Source organism: Musa acuminata, chromosome BXJ3-8 (assembly GCF_036884655.1).
Source record: "Musa acuminata AAA Group cultivar baxijiao chromosome BXJ3-8, Cavendish_Baxijiao_AAA, whole genome shotgun sequence".
Lineage (NCBI taxonomy): Eukaryota > Viridiplantae > Streptophyta > Magnoliopsida > Zingiberales > Musaceae > Musa > Musa acuminata.
Window position 1 is genome coordinate 50,750,888 of NC_088356.1, and position 16,345 is coordinate 50,767,232.

At 36.1% G+C, this 16,345-nt stretch overlaps 2 protein-coding genes across 2 annotated transcripts in view; both read right to left on the minus strand.

Annotated features, from left to right (window-relative positions):
- Positions 1 to 5,712: 5,712 nt before the first annotated feature.
- Positions 5,713 to 8,889, minus strand: LOC103995731 (lysine histidine transporter 1-like). Its single transcript, XM_009416407.3, has 8 exons — positions 8,742 to 8,889; positions 7,581 to 7,726; positions 7,043 to 7,426; positions 6,578 to 6,971; positions 6,388 to 6,493; positions 6,226 to 6,317; positions 6,067 to 6,135; positions 5,713 to 5,980 (listed from the first exon to the last, which is right to left on the minus strand). The coding sequence occupies exons 1-8, from the start codon at positions 8,793 to 8,795 to the stop codon at positions 5,882 to 5,884; spliced, it is 1,344 nt and encodes a 447-aa protein (XP_009414682.2). The 5' UTR covers positions 8,796 to 8,889; the 3' UTR covers positions 5,713 to 5,881.
- A 4,849-nt stretch (positions 8,890 to 13,738) lies between these two features.
- LOC135645247 (lysine histidine transporter 1-like) overlaps positions 13,739 to 16,345 on the minus strand; it is a 3,006-nt gene continuing 399 nt past the window's right edge. The window contains exons 2-8 of the mRNA XM_065163436.1: positions 15,657 to 15,802; positions 15,119 to 15,502; positions 14,654 to 15,047; positions 14,464 to 14,569; positions 14,302 to 14,393; positions 14,143 to 14,211; positions 13,739 to 14,052 (exon numbers count right to left, since the gene is read on the minus strand). Of these exons, the coding sequence (XP_065019508.1) occupies positions 13,954 to 14,052; positions 14,143 to 14,211; positions 14,302 to 14,393; positions 14,464 to 14,569; positions 14,654 to 15,047; positions 15,119 to 15,502; positions 15,657 to 15,802 (1,290 nt within the window). The 3' untranslated portion in view covers positions 13,739 to 13,953. The remainder of the gene's footprint in view (positions 14,053 to 14,142; positions 14,212 to 14,301; positions 14,394 to 14,463; positions 14,570 to 14,653; positions 15,048 to 15,118; positions 15,503 to 15,656; positions 15,803 to 16,345) is intronic.

A 16,345-nucleotide genomic window follows, 5' to 3' on the forward strand; every position in this document is an offset into this window, starting at 1 on the left:
TCGCCTATCCTTACCATTATGTGATATTTTTACCTGTTTTATTTATTTAAAAATTATTTTGTGAATTTAAATTCTTAATTTTTATTAATTCCATAGAAAAACCTCTCTATTTAATAATTAAAATTGAGAAGCTTTTTCTTTTGCAATTTTGAGTTTTTTTTACTTCGTGTAAGCAGAAATAATTTTTAGTCTTTTTTTTTATTTTCACTTCGTATTTTTATACCTTAAAGTGGTATACTATAATCAGACTCACATGCTAAATATTAAATACTCAAAATCTTATCTTATCCTAACTTAATCGATGAAGATGTTTATTATAAGGTTCTCGAATCTCACATTTACTATTTATCTTTTAAAAAAATATCAGTTTTTAAAAATTAATTAAGCCTTATAAGTATATAGCATTTAGCTAAATCTGTATAAAATACACCACTCGTTAAGATCATTAGGATACTAATTAGTTTACATATCTTTAAGATGTAATTGAATCATCATAATTTTGGATGCTTTCATCTCCTTTTGTTAAGGAAGATATTAGGGAAACAATTCCGAGAAAAAGAAAACTTTAATAGGTGGATTGGTCGACTTGTTAAAAACGTCAACATCAGATAGCTTTTGACAGAAGAAAGATTTAGCCAAAAAGATAAACGGAAAATCCGTGATGTACTGACCACACTCCAAACAGTGACACCATTTTCTCTTGGTTTATTAAGCCATCATAATCTATCATAAACACACCCTTTCATTGTCACGTGACGATCGAAAACGAAAACTTAATAAACCAAGAAATTGTATAAAATTCATAAGACGTTATTACCTAAGGGAGATTAGATATCTCCATTACAGATCCGAGTCCAAGAACGAAGGAGGTCAGATATCCTTCTCTCTAGCGGTGATCTACACGATGGATGAAGCGGCGTCACATGTGCACTAGAGAGATGGTGATTAAAGGGTCCAACCTTATAACCCTTTTAGTCTCACATCCCTTTTATAGAAAGTTCCTATTGCTAACCCTAATAGATCATACTCTATTGGTATTGAATTTTCATCCAATTATCCTAGCATATTGGATATCGGATCTCTATCCAATTATCCCTAACTTAATAGAACTTGGATCTCTATCCAATTATCCACATTAAGTTTTTATTGGGTTTCACTCAACGGATCTAATAAAACAGGAGTTTATTATTGGAAAATCTAGGGACCATATCACATGCATAGTATAAAAACAAAAAATAAAAATCCTATATTTTCACAAAAAGGTTTCATCATCGTGTGAAAATTGGTGTGTAAAAATCTGTTAAATTGAAAACCATGTGTGAAATAGTTATGTTACCTAGAGAGATCGTATATCCCTAAATTTCTATAGATCTATGGGAGAGGATGAAGAAGGTCGAGAATCCTCCTCTCTAGTGGTGATCCACGCAATTGGGGTTGCGAAGATACTTCTCAAATCACTGTCTAAATCTTCACATGCCTCACATAAGGGTTGTTGGCTGAGGAGAAGAAGGGGAGACGAGAATAGGAGGTGACAACCAAAATGGTCTGACCTATGGCCCTTTGGATCCGTCATATTTATAGAGGACTCATATCAACTTATCATGGATCTTCATCCAACTACCCAAGCCTATTAGATCAGTTGATCTATATTCAATAATCTCATGTTTGCTCTTATGGGATCTCATTCATATGATTCAATAATTCACGAGCTTATTGGATATCTAATAAGATATGGGCTTCAGTGGATATCTCAATTTGGACATTTGCTTATCGCAACTCTTACCATATGTATATGACTCTTTAGGCCCAATATCGAGTTGGTTATGAGTCATACTTATCAAAACTTCTTTTGGCTCAGTAAATTATTCACTTAACTTATCAACTACGAACGTACTGGGCCATTACGTTACAGTCCTCAAACGATATAGGAGAATCCAATCCATTGGACCTGTTTGTCCTCAATTATCGTGTATCTATAATCCATCATATAGAAAAATCTAGGGGTGATATCACACGTGCAATAGAAGAACAGAAAACAAAAATCCCAAATTTTCCAAAAATGTGTTCATCATCGTGCGAAGATTAGTACGTAAAAACTAGCAAAACTCAAAACCACTTATGAGATAGTTATATTACATAGAGAAATCGTATATCCTTGAAATCCTAGAGATCTATAGGAGAGGATAAAGGAGGTCAAAAATCTTCCTCTATAATGGTGATTCATATAATAGAGCTATGACAATGCTCTTTAAATCGCTGCCTAAATATTCATACCTACTATCTAAGGAAGAGAATGGGAGGTGGCAACCAAGAAGCTTTTTTCAGGAGTCTTTGGGGACACTATGAAGTGATATCTCATGTCTCATTGGTATTAGACATCCCTTGCAATTTTTCATGCCAAACATTTTGACAATGATATATATGTACTTGGATTGGGACAGACCAAGCTTCCTCTTGGATCTATATCTATAAATCTGAATCCCAAGATGTAAGATGCTTCCCCTGAGTCCTTCACGAAGAAATGTCTATATAACCAAGCCTTTACTATGGAGAACATTTCTATATCATTCCCAATAATTATGATGTTATCCACATATAGCACTAAGAAGGTGATAACACTCCTACTAACCTAATTGTACACACAAGACTTATCTTCATTCTTAATAAAGTTATAAGATATGATTGCCTCATCACATATTATGTTCCAACTTTAGAAAGCTTGCTTTAGTCCATAAATGGACCTAAGCAATCTGCACACCTTTTATGGACTTTTCTTTGGACACAAATCTCTCAGGGTGTATTATATACACCTCATCCTCGAGGTTGTCATTGAGGAACATAGTTTTTATATCCATCTGTCAGATTTCATAATAATAGTGTCTCTATCTTTCCATCTACTTCCATATTCTTCTTGAAAATCCACTTGCAACCAATGGGCATGATACCCTCGGGTGCATCAACAAAGTTCAAAACCTTATTGGAGTACATAAAATTCATCTCAGAATTCATGACTTATTGCCACTTCCCGAAGTCTATACTCGCAATAGCCTTCTAGTAGGTCTAAGGATCAATATCCTCAATATCCTCTCCTCTGATATATCTCACATATCTCTTAGGAGAATGAGGTACTCTACCAAACTTGTGTACTAAGCACCTAAACAAAATTGGGCTATGGAATAGTGCTTGAGCTAAGTTCTCTAACCTCCCTCAACTCTATCATACTCTCATTATCTCCACCAAGAATATGTTCATTCTCAAGGAACATTGCCCTCTTAGCTACAAAGACATTTTGGTCCTCGACGTGATAAAAATAATATCCACATGTTTCCTTGGGGTATCCCATGAACTTGCACCGCTCCGTCTTGGATTTTAACTTGTCGGGATTGTATCTCTTAATGTATTTGAGAAATAATTCTTTGGATATATTTGTCCTCAGTTATCATGTATATATAGTCCCTCATTTATCTAATATCTTAAAGACTATATACCGGGTATAGTGCTATTACACTCATACAGTTTCTACTCGAGTCTCGCTCTAATCGGATTCCCCCGATGAACTCTTTCTCTCTCAATCCAAATGGCCCTATCTAAGGATTTGTCTGAGTAAGAATACATGAGATATTCTTCTTATGACACTAAGAGCGGATGATCCTCTATTGACAATAAATAATCCTCGTAAGGTTGACTACCACTCCCGATGACTAGCTTTGCTAAATCTCGAACTTCCAAACCTATAAGTCTAGTATCAAAGAGTAGAGTACTAATACATGATATTCTTAGTGTCTCAAATCTAAGAATCAAGTACACCACTAGGATAACAGAATCATTGTCAGATAATGAGGCATCATTAACCATCTAGCATTTTTTGAGCGGATCAATCAGTGAACTAATTCTCCAATGAACACATGTACTATAACCCTAGTATCCCCACATGAGCAATTATGAGACCAACTACATCCATCATATGGACGGGTATATAGTACACGAGTCTATCTGGTTATCTCGATGGTTCTCTCGAGTAACCTGTAACTAGGATTATTTAGTGTTTATGTTTAAAGGTGAATCGGTCATATTATCGTGATCTTATCACGATCTAATTCCTATTGCACAGATCCATGAACATATATATATATATATATATATATATATATATATATATATATATATATATATATATATATATATATATATATATATATATATATATATATATATATATATATATATACACACACACACAACAAGCAACATAAATTGATAAAATTCAAATAATATAATAAGTAAAAAGAGTACGTGTCATGTCACACGTGTTATCACTTATGTGATTGGCTTACATGACACCTATGACTGGCAATCTCAATGTCTCTCTCGAGTAACCTATTAACATGATTATTTAGTGTCTCTTTTTAAATGTGAATCAGTCTCATTATCATGATCTCATCACGATCCGATTCTCATTGTATAGATCCATGAACATCATTATATATATATATATATATATATATATATATATATATATATATATATATATATATATATATATATATATATATATATATATATATATATATATGCGACAAACAATATAAAGTGATAAAATATCAAATAATATAATAAATAAAAAAATATGTATTATGTCACACGTGTCATCACTCACGTGATTGGCTTACATGGCACATATGACTAGCAAACATATTGGATACTGGATCTCCAACCAATTATCCCTAGTTTAATGGAAATTGGATCTCTATTTAATTATCCACATTAAGCTCTTATTAGGTTTCACCAACGAATCCAATAAAATAAGGGCTTATTAGGTATCATATATACAATCCTCTATTCGTCGCGTAATCCATCATATGTATAACTCTCTAGGCCCAATATCGAGTTGGCTGTGAGTTGCACATGTCAGAACTCCTTTTGATTTAATGAATTATCATTCCATGATAATTCACTAACTCATCGACTATGGATGTATTAGGTCACTATGTCATAGAACCTATATGGTATAAAGGGATCTAATCCATTAGATATATCCGTACTTAGTTATCATGTATTTATAGTCCTTCATACATTTAATATCCTATAGACCATATATCAGGCATGGTGCTATCAGGTTCATACGAAATCTATTCGAGTCTCGCTCTAATCGGATTCTCCCAGAGAACTCATCTCTTAATCTGAATAGCCCTAACTAGGGATTTGCTTGAGTGAGAATACATAAGACATTTCTCTCATAATGATAATTATTTATTAACATTCAATTATCCTCGTAAGATTGACTATCACTCCCGATAACTAATTGTTCTAGATTTGGAACCTCTAGACATATAAGTACAATATCAAAGAGTATAGTATTCATACAGAGCATCCTTGGTGTCTCAAGTCTAAGGACCGGACACACAATTGGGATCACAGAACTGTTGTCTAACAATGAGATATCATTAACCATCAAGCATTTCGTGAGCGGATCATTCGGTGAACTCATTCTCCGATAAGCACTTGCACTATATCCTTAATATCTCAATACAAACAAGAGTCAAGCTACCTCCATGGATGAGTATACAATACGCTAGTCTATCTGGTTATTTTGATATCTCTCTCTCAAGTAACCTATAACCAGAAATATCTAAGATCTATGTTTATAGACGAATTGATCTTTATCATGATCTAATTCTCATTACACAAATCCAAAAATATCACAATATATCAAACAGGTAATATAAAATTAATTATAATACCAATAATAACTATATGAGTGTGTCATACATGTCGTCACTTATATATCGTTGACTTGAATGACACCCGTAACTAACACTTCACCTATCTGTAAACTGTTGCCTTCGGAACGTATCACCGAATTTATGTCTAAACTGGCAGCCTACGAGTAGAAATCGTAGTTCTTTGCATCTATGATGATCTGCCGAAGTCCACCAATGGAAGACAAAATCATCAACAGGACTCCGAGTATAATGCAGATCTGAGAAAACATGAAAAAAGCAGAAAATATCAGCTATAGATCTTAGTTGAGCATGCAATGGAACACCATGGAGTTGTTCGACTTACCCAGTTAGTGATCCAAGAGAAGCTGAATCTTCTAGGCTTGTAAATGGCAAGCCAGATGATGCAAGGAAGCTGCAGAAGACCAATCAAAAGCATCAACAATTTGTTTCGATTACAGAGCTTCTTCTGGTTTATGATATTAGAAATGGGATGGGAGCTCACGAAGTATGTGGTTGGCGCAAATGCAAATCCACCAAAGAATCCGAGCAGTCCGTTGAAGAATGGGAAGGTAATACCGATGAACATTGTGAAGGCTGCATGTATGTGAACTGGTGAGTTCATCTTGAACAGAGAAGAATAAGAGCTGAAGGAAATGGGCATTACCAACATATACACTGCGTGCAATCAGGCGAAGAGAGAGACCGGGCGGGAAATGAAGCTTCTTGACGAGCACCGTTTCGATCATGTCGAAGACAGGCATGGCATAGATCTGCATGAAGAAGAATGAGATGCATGATTCGAGAAAGGTCAAAGAACTGCTGTAATGAAGAAGAAAGATAACTGCATCGATTACCTGGTAGCTGCCCATGAGATGGATGACGACCATCATGTTGGCCATGGCGATCAGCCATCGAGGCTTCCCCAGTGTTATGAGGATGTCGTCGGCGACGGCGTTGCCGAATGCCCAGTAGCCAACGAGCGCGACGGGGAAGTAACAGAGCGCTACGATGATGTAGGCGATGATGACGCCCCTCCACATGGATTTCTTGGAAGGCTTCTCGGGAGTGGAAGGAATGGTGGCTTGGATCTCCAAGACCACGTTGTGGCCAGCGTAGGCGAAGGCGACGTTTCCCAGTGCGCTCAAGAAGTTGAAGACGGTGCCTGACGTGCTTGCGGAATTGTATCCGTACTCCACGTTCTCCTGCTTCCCCTTGTCGACGGATGCTCCCCAGGCAATGGTGGAGTAGCTGCCGAGGGGAGGAATGATCTTGATTTCTGTGACCTGGGGGAGAAATAAAGAGGAGAATGTGGTACGTACCTGAGAGACATGACTGCAGCGGCCAAGGAGACGCCGGAGATGGAGTTGAAGTTGGGCAGCTGGGATAGGACGAAGTGGGCGGAGGCGGAGACCATGATGAAGTGGGTGAGCTTGATGGGTTTGCAGTCGCGGCAGACGACGTCGTGGAACTTCTGTAGGGATTTGCCCCCGGTGACCATGTAGACGATGTTGACGCCCACCTCCACGACCAGTTGCTGCGGGACGACGATCCAGAGGCCGAGCTTTTCGCCGAAGACGTGCTGCCCCAGCTCGTGGTACCGATCGAACCGCTTCCCCGGCACCATCTCGTGCATCTCCACCATCTGCCACAGAGTATACAGGGTGATGACCCACGACAGAATCAGCACAGCGATGCCAGGTCCCCTGCTCGGAGCAACTCATGGAACCAAGTCAAATCTCAGTTCATGTAATCTTTGTTTCTCTCAGAAATAGAAGAATTGACGATGAGATCAATGACAAATCAAACAATGTATAGGCCAAACCAGTAGTGAAAAAGAGATCAATGACGAGCACATACCATCCAAGTTCCGACATGGCATAGGGCAGGCTGAGGACGCCAGCTCCCACCATGGCCGTGACATTGTGGAAGGCGGAGTACCACCACTTGGCGTTCCTCGACGATGTGATAGGCAACCAGTCATCGATCGACTTCTCCATCTCCGACTGCACACCATTGTCAACCGAATAAACCATGAGACCAGTCCAACTTCCACAAGAGAAAGATATCAGAAATGTATCGAGGTACATAAGGACTGTGATCTCCTAGAAATAATACCCTTATCACTATCCAAATTCTTGAGATATTTTGGATAAAAAGAATAAGTCAAAGATGAAGCGTAGAGGTCGACTTGGATACGGAGTCGTCGTTGACCCAAGTGCAGGCTGGTAAGGAGATCCAAGATGTTTTAACTTTTATGTTGGAGATAAGTGAGGTTAGATTAACATTGATGATCATTTTCTAAGCTCAGTTGAATGATTTCCTTATAGCAATTAACATAGGCCATGAGATCATTTCTAAGAAGAATTAGGCTCATCAGCTTTGACATTAATACGAGATTCTTGGGCAAAAGGTCTTGAAGCTGTCGCATTAATGGTTCCAACTCTCAGATCAGACTGCAATCACTTCAGTGTTGGAGTTTCATGTGAATTCTAGAAAGAAAAAACCAAGTCCTTTCTCATAAAATTCACTTTTCTCAAAATACTACAACTGAGATAAATAACTTAAAATTCAATAAAATAAACTTATAGTGTTTTGAAAAAACAATATATATATAATTGAGAAAGATTGATCTCGTACTCCTGAGAATATAAAAGCTCCAGTTTCATGAAGCTTCAAATTCTTATTTTCTTTCTCAGATTTAAATTTAATTAAAGATAACTCAGTTATGTTGAATCCGAACACACAGAGAGAGAGAGAAACAAAATAAAAATAGCAATAGTAATAGTAATAATTTAGAACATAAATAGTGATTAAGCTGCATGTTTGAGGTCCCAAATACTTATCTCGATGCACTAACGTCTGAAGAGCGAGGAGGGCGAAGGGGAAAAGACAAGAGCAAGGAGCTCCCGCTGCAGACCTAATCTGATCCTACCGCTAAGAAAGACATGGTGTTGTATTCCTGTGAAGAGCCTAAAGAGGAGGAGGAGAGAGGGGGTAGCAGTAGGCAATTCGACGTACCTTGTCCTGGTTTCTGACATAGGCTTCCGGGAGAGATGGAGCTTGAATTCCCATGAGGTGGCGAGTGTGTCGTATGAACCCAAGCTTCCGGTGGTCTGCAACGCCTCAGGGAGAAAGAAGAGAAGCAAGAAGTGTCGAGTGGGTTGGGTGCGGGAAGAGGGGAGAGAGGATGCAGGTATTAATAGACTTGAATGCGACTTCGGAAGGAGGGGTGGAAATTGCATCATCTCACTGACGATAGTTTCACCCGTTGACTCGACGATTCCGATAACAATAATAATAATAATAATAATAATAATAATAATAATAATAATTATTATTATTATTATTATTATTATTATTATTATTATTATTATTATTATTATTATTATTATTATTATTATTGTATGATTGGAAGAATAAGTTTACATGTTATTATTATTGTATTACTTTTTTATTTTTTGAAAAATTCTTAATTCATTTTAAATTTTATTATTTTAAAAATATCTACAACTTAATAAGTAGTTTTACACAATCATCCTTATAAAATTAGGTATATATATAATATTTGTTTGCTCACAGATATTTTTATTACTGATATTTTTAAAAAATAGATTTGATATGGATCATGTGATGTGTCTATGGCTCAACATTGTTTCATTATCACTTTCAAATATTGTATATAAGAAACAAGGAGAAAAAACGGGGCTAATATTAAGATACATTATTGTAATTTGATATATATTTCTTCTCAACATAATAAAAAAATAAAAAAACCTTATCATGCATATTTTTAGATGACATGTGATTAGATGTAGGTCGACCCGATAAGAACTTTGATTTTTTATAGTAAGATTTTCGGATCAAATCCTGTTTTTATCATTTATTTTTTATAGAAAAACTAAAAACTTCTATTAGAGTGAGAAATATTGTCATTATCAAATATTCACTTTATTTTCAAGAAATAATAATTAGCATAAAAGCATACAATATGTTATACATATATATATGTATATGTGTATATACATATACATACATATATATATATATATATATATATATATATATATATATATATGCTATTGATTTAATTGAAAATATTATTTTATGAAGAATTCAATAGTGAACAAAATATTCATGTAATAAAAGATTGCTGTATAACATATATAACCCAAGAAAAACTTTGGTTATGGGCTTCTGATTATGATTAGCATCAGCTAGTTTGGGTTTCATAAAATACATAAAAATTTAAGAGACATGCATCGTTTTTAATATAGAGTTTCCAACCAATAATTAAATGATAATCACTTGGGAGGATTGATTACAACAATATAGATAAAGTTTCTAAGGTTTTGAAGGAAAATATGGTGTAAAATTTCATTTGGGAAAATAAATAAGAAAACTATTATTTATATATATATATATATATATATATATATATATACAGCAAGACCAAATGGGAGAATTTCTTTAGATAGAAGGAAGTCTATATCTCTCTCTATCATTCTCTCTCTATCTATCAATATCAAGAACCAATTTCTTTGAAAATTGCTCCCCTTAAATGTGGATAGATTTGTCATGTTGTAACATTTACAAGAAAAGAAGTTATGAACATCTTGAATTTTCTCCCATCTAATTATGTCATATCTCTCAATTTCTAAAACCTAATTATCTAATTTTTGAGATATATATATATATCAATTAATTAAAAAATATCGGATGATATCTTAAATTCTTAACAGAAATTAGGTGAGTCAAGTATTTTAGATATAAGAATTTAACGAATTTAGGTATCTAAATTAGATATATAATCACCAAACTAATACTTTGCATATCATATGGTATAATTCTACCCTACCCTTTTGTTTAATTCTTGGAGTTGATAATACTTAACTTCAAAGGCATAGGGGCAAAAACATATGGATAATATTTTTTTATAATAATGAAAATGATAATAATTATTTTACCCTCATCAAAATTTATAAATAACTATTGCACTAATTTCAAAAAGAAATTTTCTAATGATTAACTTTACATTAAAATGCACCAAAAACTTATCTTTTAAAATAATATTATTTTTGGAAAAGAATAATATACTTAGCTGAACAAGAAAACCCAAGAAAATGTGTTCCCCAAAAGTTCTACAAAATCGAAATGTCATCATCAGATATAGACAAGCACTGAATTGTGACTTGACCTACGCAAAAAAGTATGTTGGAAGTCAAAGTCAACCCGGATTTGCTTCTTGTTCTTGGTTCAATTAAGGGGTACCATGCTTTGTCCTTCCCTCGGCCAGTTAACTTTGTCGAATCCAGTAAACATGATATTATTAGAAATATTTCTTTCGACTATCATTATTTATAATTTGTTGAATTCTAATTTATTAAGAATTACTTGCACTTGTTTATGTAATTAATTTTTGGTATGGAAATCATATCATGTTAATCGATTATCGTAATGTGGTTAATACCTTATCATCATATGATCGATATATCATCTATCGACACATCAACATTATCAAGCTGATACATCATCCATCATCATATTCTGATCAACACCTTAACTCATTTAGTCTCATTCCGTTAATGTGTTGATCAGTGTTACATTGACTAAGAGACTAACTCGACGCTACATATTATGTCATTATATTATTATCCTTCTTGATATTTAATTATGATCTTGAATGTAATGATCTTAAGTTATTATGAAAGTTTTTTTTTTTTTTGAACATTTGAGCTATTTCAGTATACTTGCAACATTTGATCCAATCCTCAAAACAAATAACTAATCTAAGTATTAAAACAATTTATCAGGTATACCCTCCACATAATTTAATTTTACAGGATTTCAAATCAAACATTCTTTTGTCTGACACCATGTCAAGATAAACACAAAGAATGATCACATTTCATCTAAATTTAACAACGACTTTCGATAAATAAAATTTGATTTAATAATATTTAATTTTTTATATTTTAAAAAATAATAAAAATGATATATATATATATATATTCCGATAAATATTTTTTTTTAGATTTTAATTTAAAATTTTAAAATATTAAATAGACTTGGATATATATATGAAGAATTGAGAGAAGGAAGAAAAGTATATTTCAATTAGTATCATATGAAGCCTATTTATACATGGTGAAAGATAAAATTTCTTTAACTGAACAAAGAGATTGCCTCATACAGTTGAGGAAATCAACAAGTTTGGTAAGGAGGAACCAAGAGTGTGTGCTCCATGCGATGCAAAGTCACCAACTAATGCTTGGTGCTGCACCGTAGGCTTGAAACTTAGTGCGATAGCCGTGATCGAGATTGAAAGCAGAGAAGTTGTCGTCGAACGATCAACTGTGGGCGACGAGTGAGGGGGTAGATCCGCCTAAGATCTGGAAAGGGGGGACTGCCGCATACGAGGAGAAATTTGACAATGATGTGATATCGGACAACAAGAATTTTTCTCAACGTCGACTTGATAGGAGTGTGCAATAGCAACGATGGCTCCTCACATTTTCTGCTTTGATACCATGAAGAATTAAGAAAATGAAAAAAATCACATTTTAATTAGTATTATATGAAGCCTATTTATACATGGAAAGATAAGATTTCTTTAACTGAATAGAGAATTGCTTTATCTCTCTATTATCAGATAAAATCTCTCTGTTATCAGAGGTTATAGTAGAGAATTACCTCATATATATATATATATATATATATATATATATATATATATATATATATATATATATATATATATATATATATATATATATATATATATATATATATAAAGACAATCAGTTTGAAAAGCTAATTAAACTCACATCCCAATCTTTAAAAGCACTCGACTCCCCGTTCTAAACAAGAACATAAAGTTTCAACAATGGCTTCAACCCATCCAAGTTTCGCAGCAACTTCCAAGCACACGTCACTGTATCCGTCATAAATGGATTCACAAGAAGAGGACCGCATAGAATTGTGTTTCGGCATAGAATTGTGTTTCGGCATAGAATTCAGATATTTTACATTGTATGGCGAGATTAAAAGCAGAACTGCGACTAGCAAACAGTTTCCACACAAAACATTCTCAATCCTCCACAATTCGAGCTTTTCTTGACTTCATGTTTCAGAGAACTAAAGGGAAATGCTTTTGATTGAAAAGAAGAGAAGAACAACCCAACTGCAGTTACCCAAGAAAGAATTTGTCAGGTGAATGCACATTACATCAAGAAGGCCTTTTTCTTTACATTTTCTTTCAGGAAGAAGATGAGAAGAGGCTAATAAAGAAGATAAGCCCTATTACCGCTGTGGAGAGGCACAAATCCATGGCCTGGATGCGAAGAGGGATACCCCGAGGCTCCTCTCTCAACCTTACCCCTCTTCCCTTCCCGCCTTCCACCACCCTCCTCTTACAAGATTCTTCTTCCGCCTCCACCTCACTCGCTTCCTCTGTTTCTCTCCTCCTGCTTGATTCTTTGCCCTCTTTCTCTCTCTCCGTACGACGCCTCACGACCACCGCCTGCCTACGCGGGACGATCAACCGTCGCCTATCCTTACTTACCATCATGTGATATTTTTACCTGTTTTATTTATTTAAAAATTATTTTGTGAATTTAAATTCTTAATTTTTATTAATTCCATAGAAAAACCTCTCTATTTAATAATTAAAATTGAGAAACTTTTTCTTTTGCAATTTTGAGTTTTTTTTTACTTCGTGTAAGCAGAAATAATTTTTAGTATTTTTTTTTTAATTTTCAGTTCGTATTTTTACACCTTAAAGTGGTATACTATTATCAGACTCACATGCTAAATATTAAATATTCAAAATCTTATCTTAACCTAACTTAATCAATAAAGATGTTTATTATAAAATTCATTTACTATTTATCTATTTAAAAAATCATTTTTAAAAAAAAAATAATTAAGCCTTATAAAAAAGTATATAGCATTTAGTTAAATCTGTATAAATAAAATACACCACTTGTTCATATAGCTTTTGATCGATAGAAGAAAGATTTAGCAAAAAAGACAAACACAAAATCCATCACGTACGGATCACACTCCAAACACATACACCATTTTCTCCTGGATTATTAACCCACCATAATCTACGATAAAACACACTCTTTCTTTTTACCATGCAAACAACAATTGTTCTTCACCTATCTCTAAACTGTTCGTCGCCTTTAGACAGGGAACGAATCACCGAATCTATATATAGACTGGCAGCCTACGAGTAGAACGTGTAGTTCTTTGCGTCTATGATGATCTGCCGTAGTCCGCCAATGGGAGACAAAATCATCAACAGGACTCCGAATATAATGCAGATCTGAGAAAACATGAAAAAAGCCGAAAAGATCAGCTACAGATCTTAGATGAGCATGCAATGGAACACCATGGAGTTAGTTGTTCGACTTACCCAGTTAGTGATCCAAGACAAGCTGAATCTTCTAGGATTGTAAATGGCAAGCCAGATGATGCAAGGAAGCTGCAGAAGACCATTCAAAAGCATCAACAATTTGTTTCGATTACAGAGCTTCTTCTGGTTTATGATATTAGAAATGGGATGGGAGCTCACGAAGTATGTGGTTGGCGCAAATGCAAATCCACCAAAGAATCCGAGCAGTCCGTTGAAGAATGGGAAGGTAATACCGATGAACATTGTGAAGGCTGCATGTATGTGAACTGGTGAGTTCATCTTGAACAGAGAAGAATAAGAGCTGAAGGAAATGGGCATTACCAACATAAACACTGCGTGCAATCAGGCGAAGAGTGAGACCGGGCGGGAAATGAAACTTCTTGACGAGCACCGTTTCGATCATGTCGAAGACAGGCATGGCATAGATCTGCATGAAGAAGAATGAGATGCATGATTCGAGAAAGGTCAAAGAACTGCTGTAATGAAGCAGAAAGATAAGTGCATCGAGTACCTGGTAGCTGCCCATGAGATGGACGACGACCATCATGTTGGCCATGGCGATCAGCCATCGAGGCTTCTCCAGTGTTAAGAGGATGTCGTCCTTGACGTCGTTGCCGAATGCCCAGTAGCCAACGAGCGCGACGGGGAAGTAACAGAGCGCTACGACGATGTAGGCGATGATGACGCCCCTCCACATGGATTTCTTGGAAGGCTTCTCGGGAGTGGAAGGAATGGTGGCTTGGATCTCCAAGACCACGTTGTGGCCAGCGTAGGCGAAGGCGACGTTTCCCAGTGCGCTCAAGAAGTTGAAGACGGTGCCTGACGTGCTTGCGGACTTGTATCCGTACTTCACGTTCTCCTGCTTCCCCTTGTCGACGGATGTTCCCCAGGCAATGGTGGAGTAGCTGCGGAGGGGAGGAATGATCTTGATTTCTGTGACCTGGGGGAGAAATAAAGAGGAGAATGTGGTACGTACCTGAGAGACATGACTGCAGCGGCCAAGGAGACGCCGGAGATGGAGTTGAAGTTGGGCAGCTGGGATAGGACGAAGTGGGCGGAGGCGGAGATCATGATGAAGTGGGTGAGCTTGTTGGGTTTGCAGTCGCGGCAGACGACGTCGTGGAACTTCTGTAGGGATTTGCCCCCGGTGACCATGTAGACGATGTTGACGCCCACCTCCACGACCAGTTGCTGCGGGACGACGATCCAGAGGCCGAGCTTGTCGCCGAAGGCGTGCTGCCCCAGCTCGTGGTACCGATCGAACCGCTTCCCCGGCACCATCTCGTGCATCTCCACCATCTGCCACAGAGTATACAGGGTGATGACCCACGACAGAATCAGCACGGCGATGCCAGGTCCCCTGCTCGGAGCAACACATGGAACCAAGTCAAATCTCAGTTCATGTAATCTTTGTTTCTCTCAGAAATAGAAGAATTGACGATGAGATCAATGACAAATCAAACAATGTATAGGCCAAACCAGTAGTGAAAATGAGATCAATGACAACCACATACCATCCAAGTTCCGACATGGCATAGGGCAGGCTGAGGACGCCAGCTCCCACCATGGCCGTGACATTGTGGAAGGCGGAGTACCACCACTTGGCGTTCCTCGACGATGTGATGGGTAACCAGTCATCGATCGACTTCTCCATCTCCGTCTGCACACCATTGTCAACCGAATAAACCATGAGACCACTCCCAACTTCCACTAGAGAAATCGATCAGAAATGTATCGAGGTACATAAGGACTGTGATCTCTTAGAAATAATACCCTTATCACTATCCGAATTCTTGAGATATTTTGGATAAAAGAAAAAGTCAAAGATGAAGCGTAGAGGTCGACTTGGATACGGAGTCGTCGTTGACCCAAGTGCAGGCTGATAAGGAGATCCAAGATGTTTTAACTTTTATGTTGGAGATAAGTGAGGTTAGATTAACATTGATGATCATTTCTAAGCTCAAACTTATAGTGTTTTGAAAAAACTATATATATATATATATATATATATATATATATATATATATATATATATATATATATAATTGAGAAAGAATGATCTTGTACTCCTGAGAATATAAAAGCTCCAGTTTCATGAAGCTTCAAATTCTTATTTTCTTTCTCAGATTTAAATTTAATTAAAGATAACTCAGTTATGTTGAATCCCAACACAGAGAGAGAGAAACAAAATAAAAATAGCAAT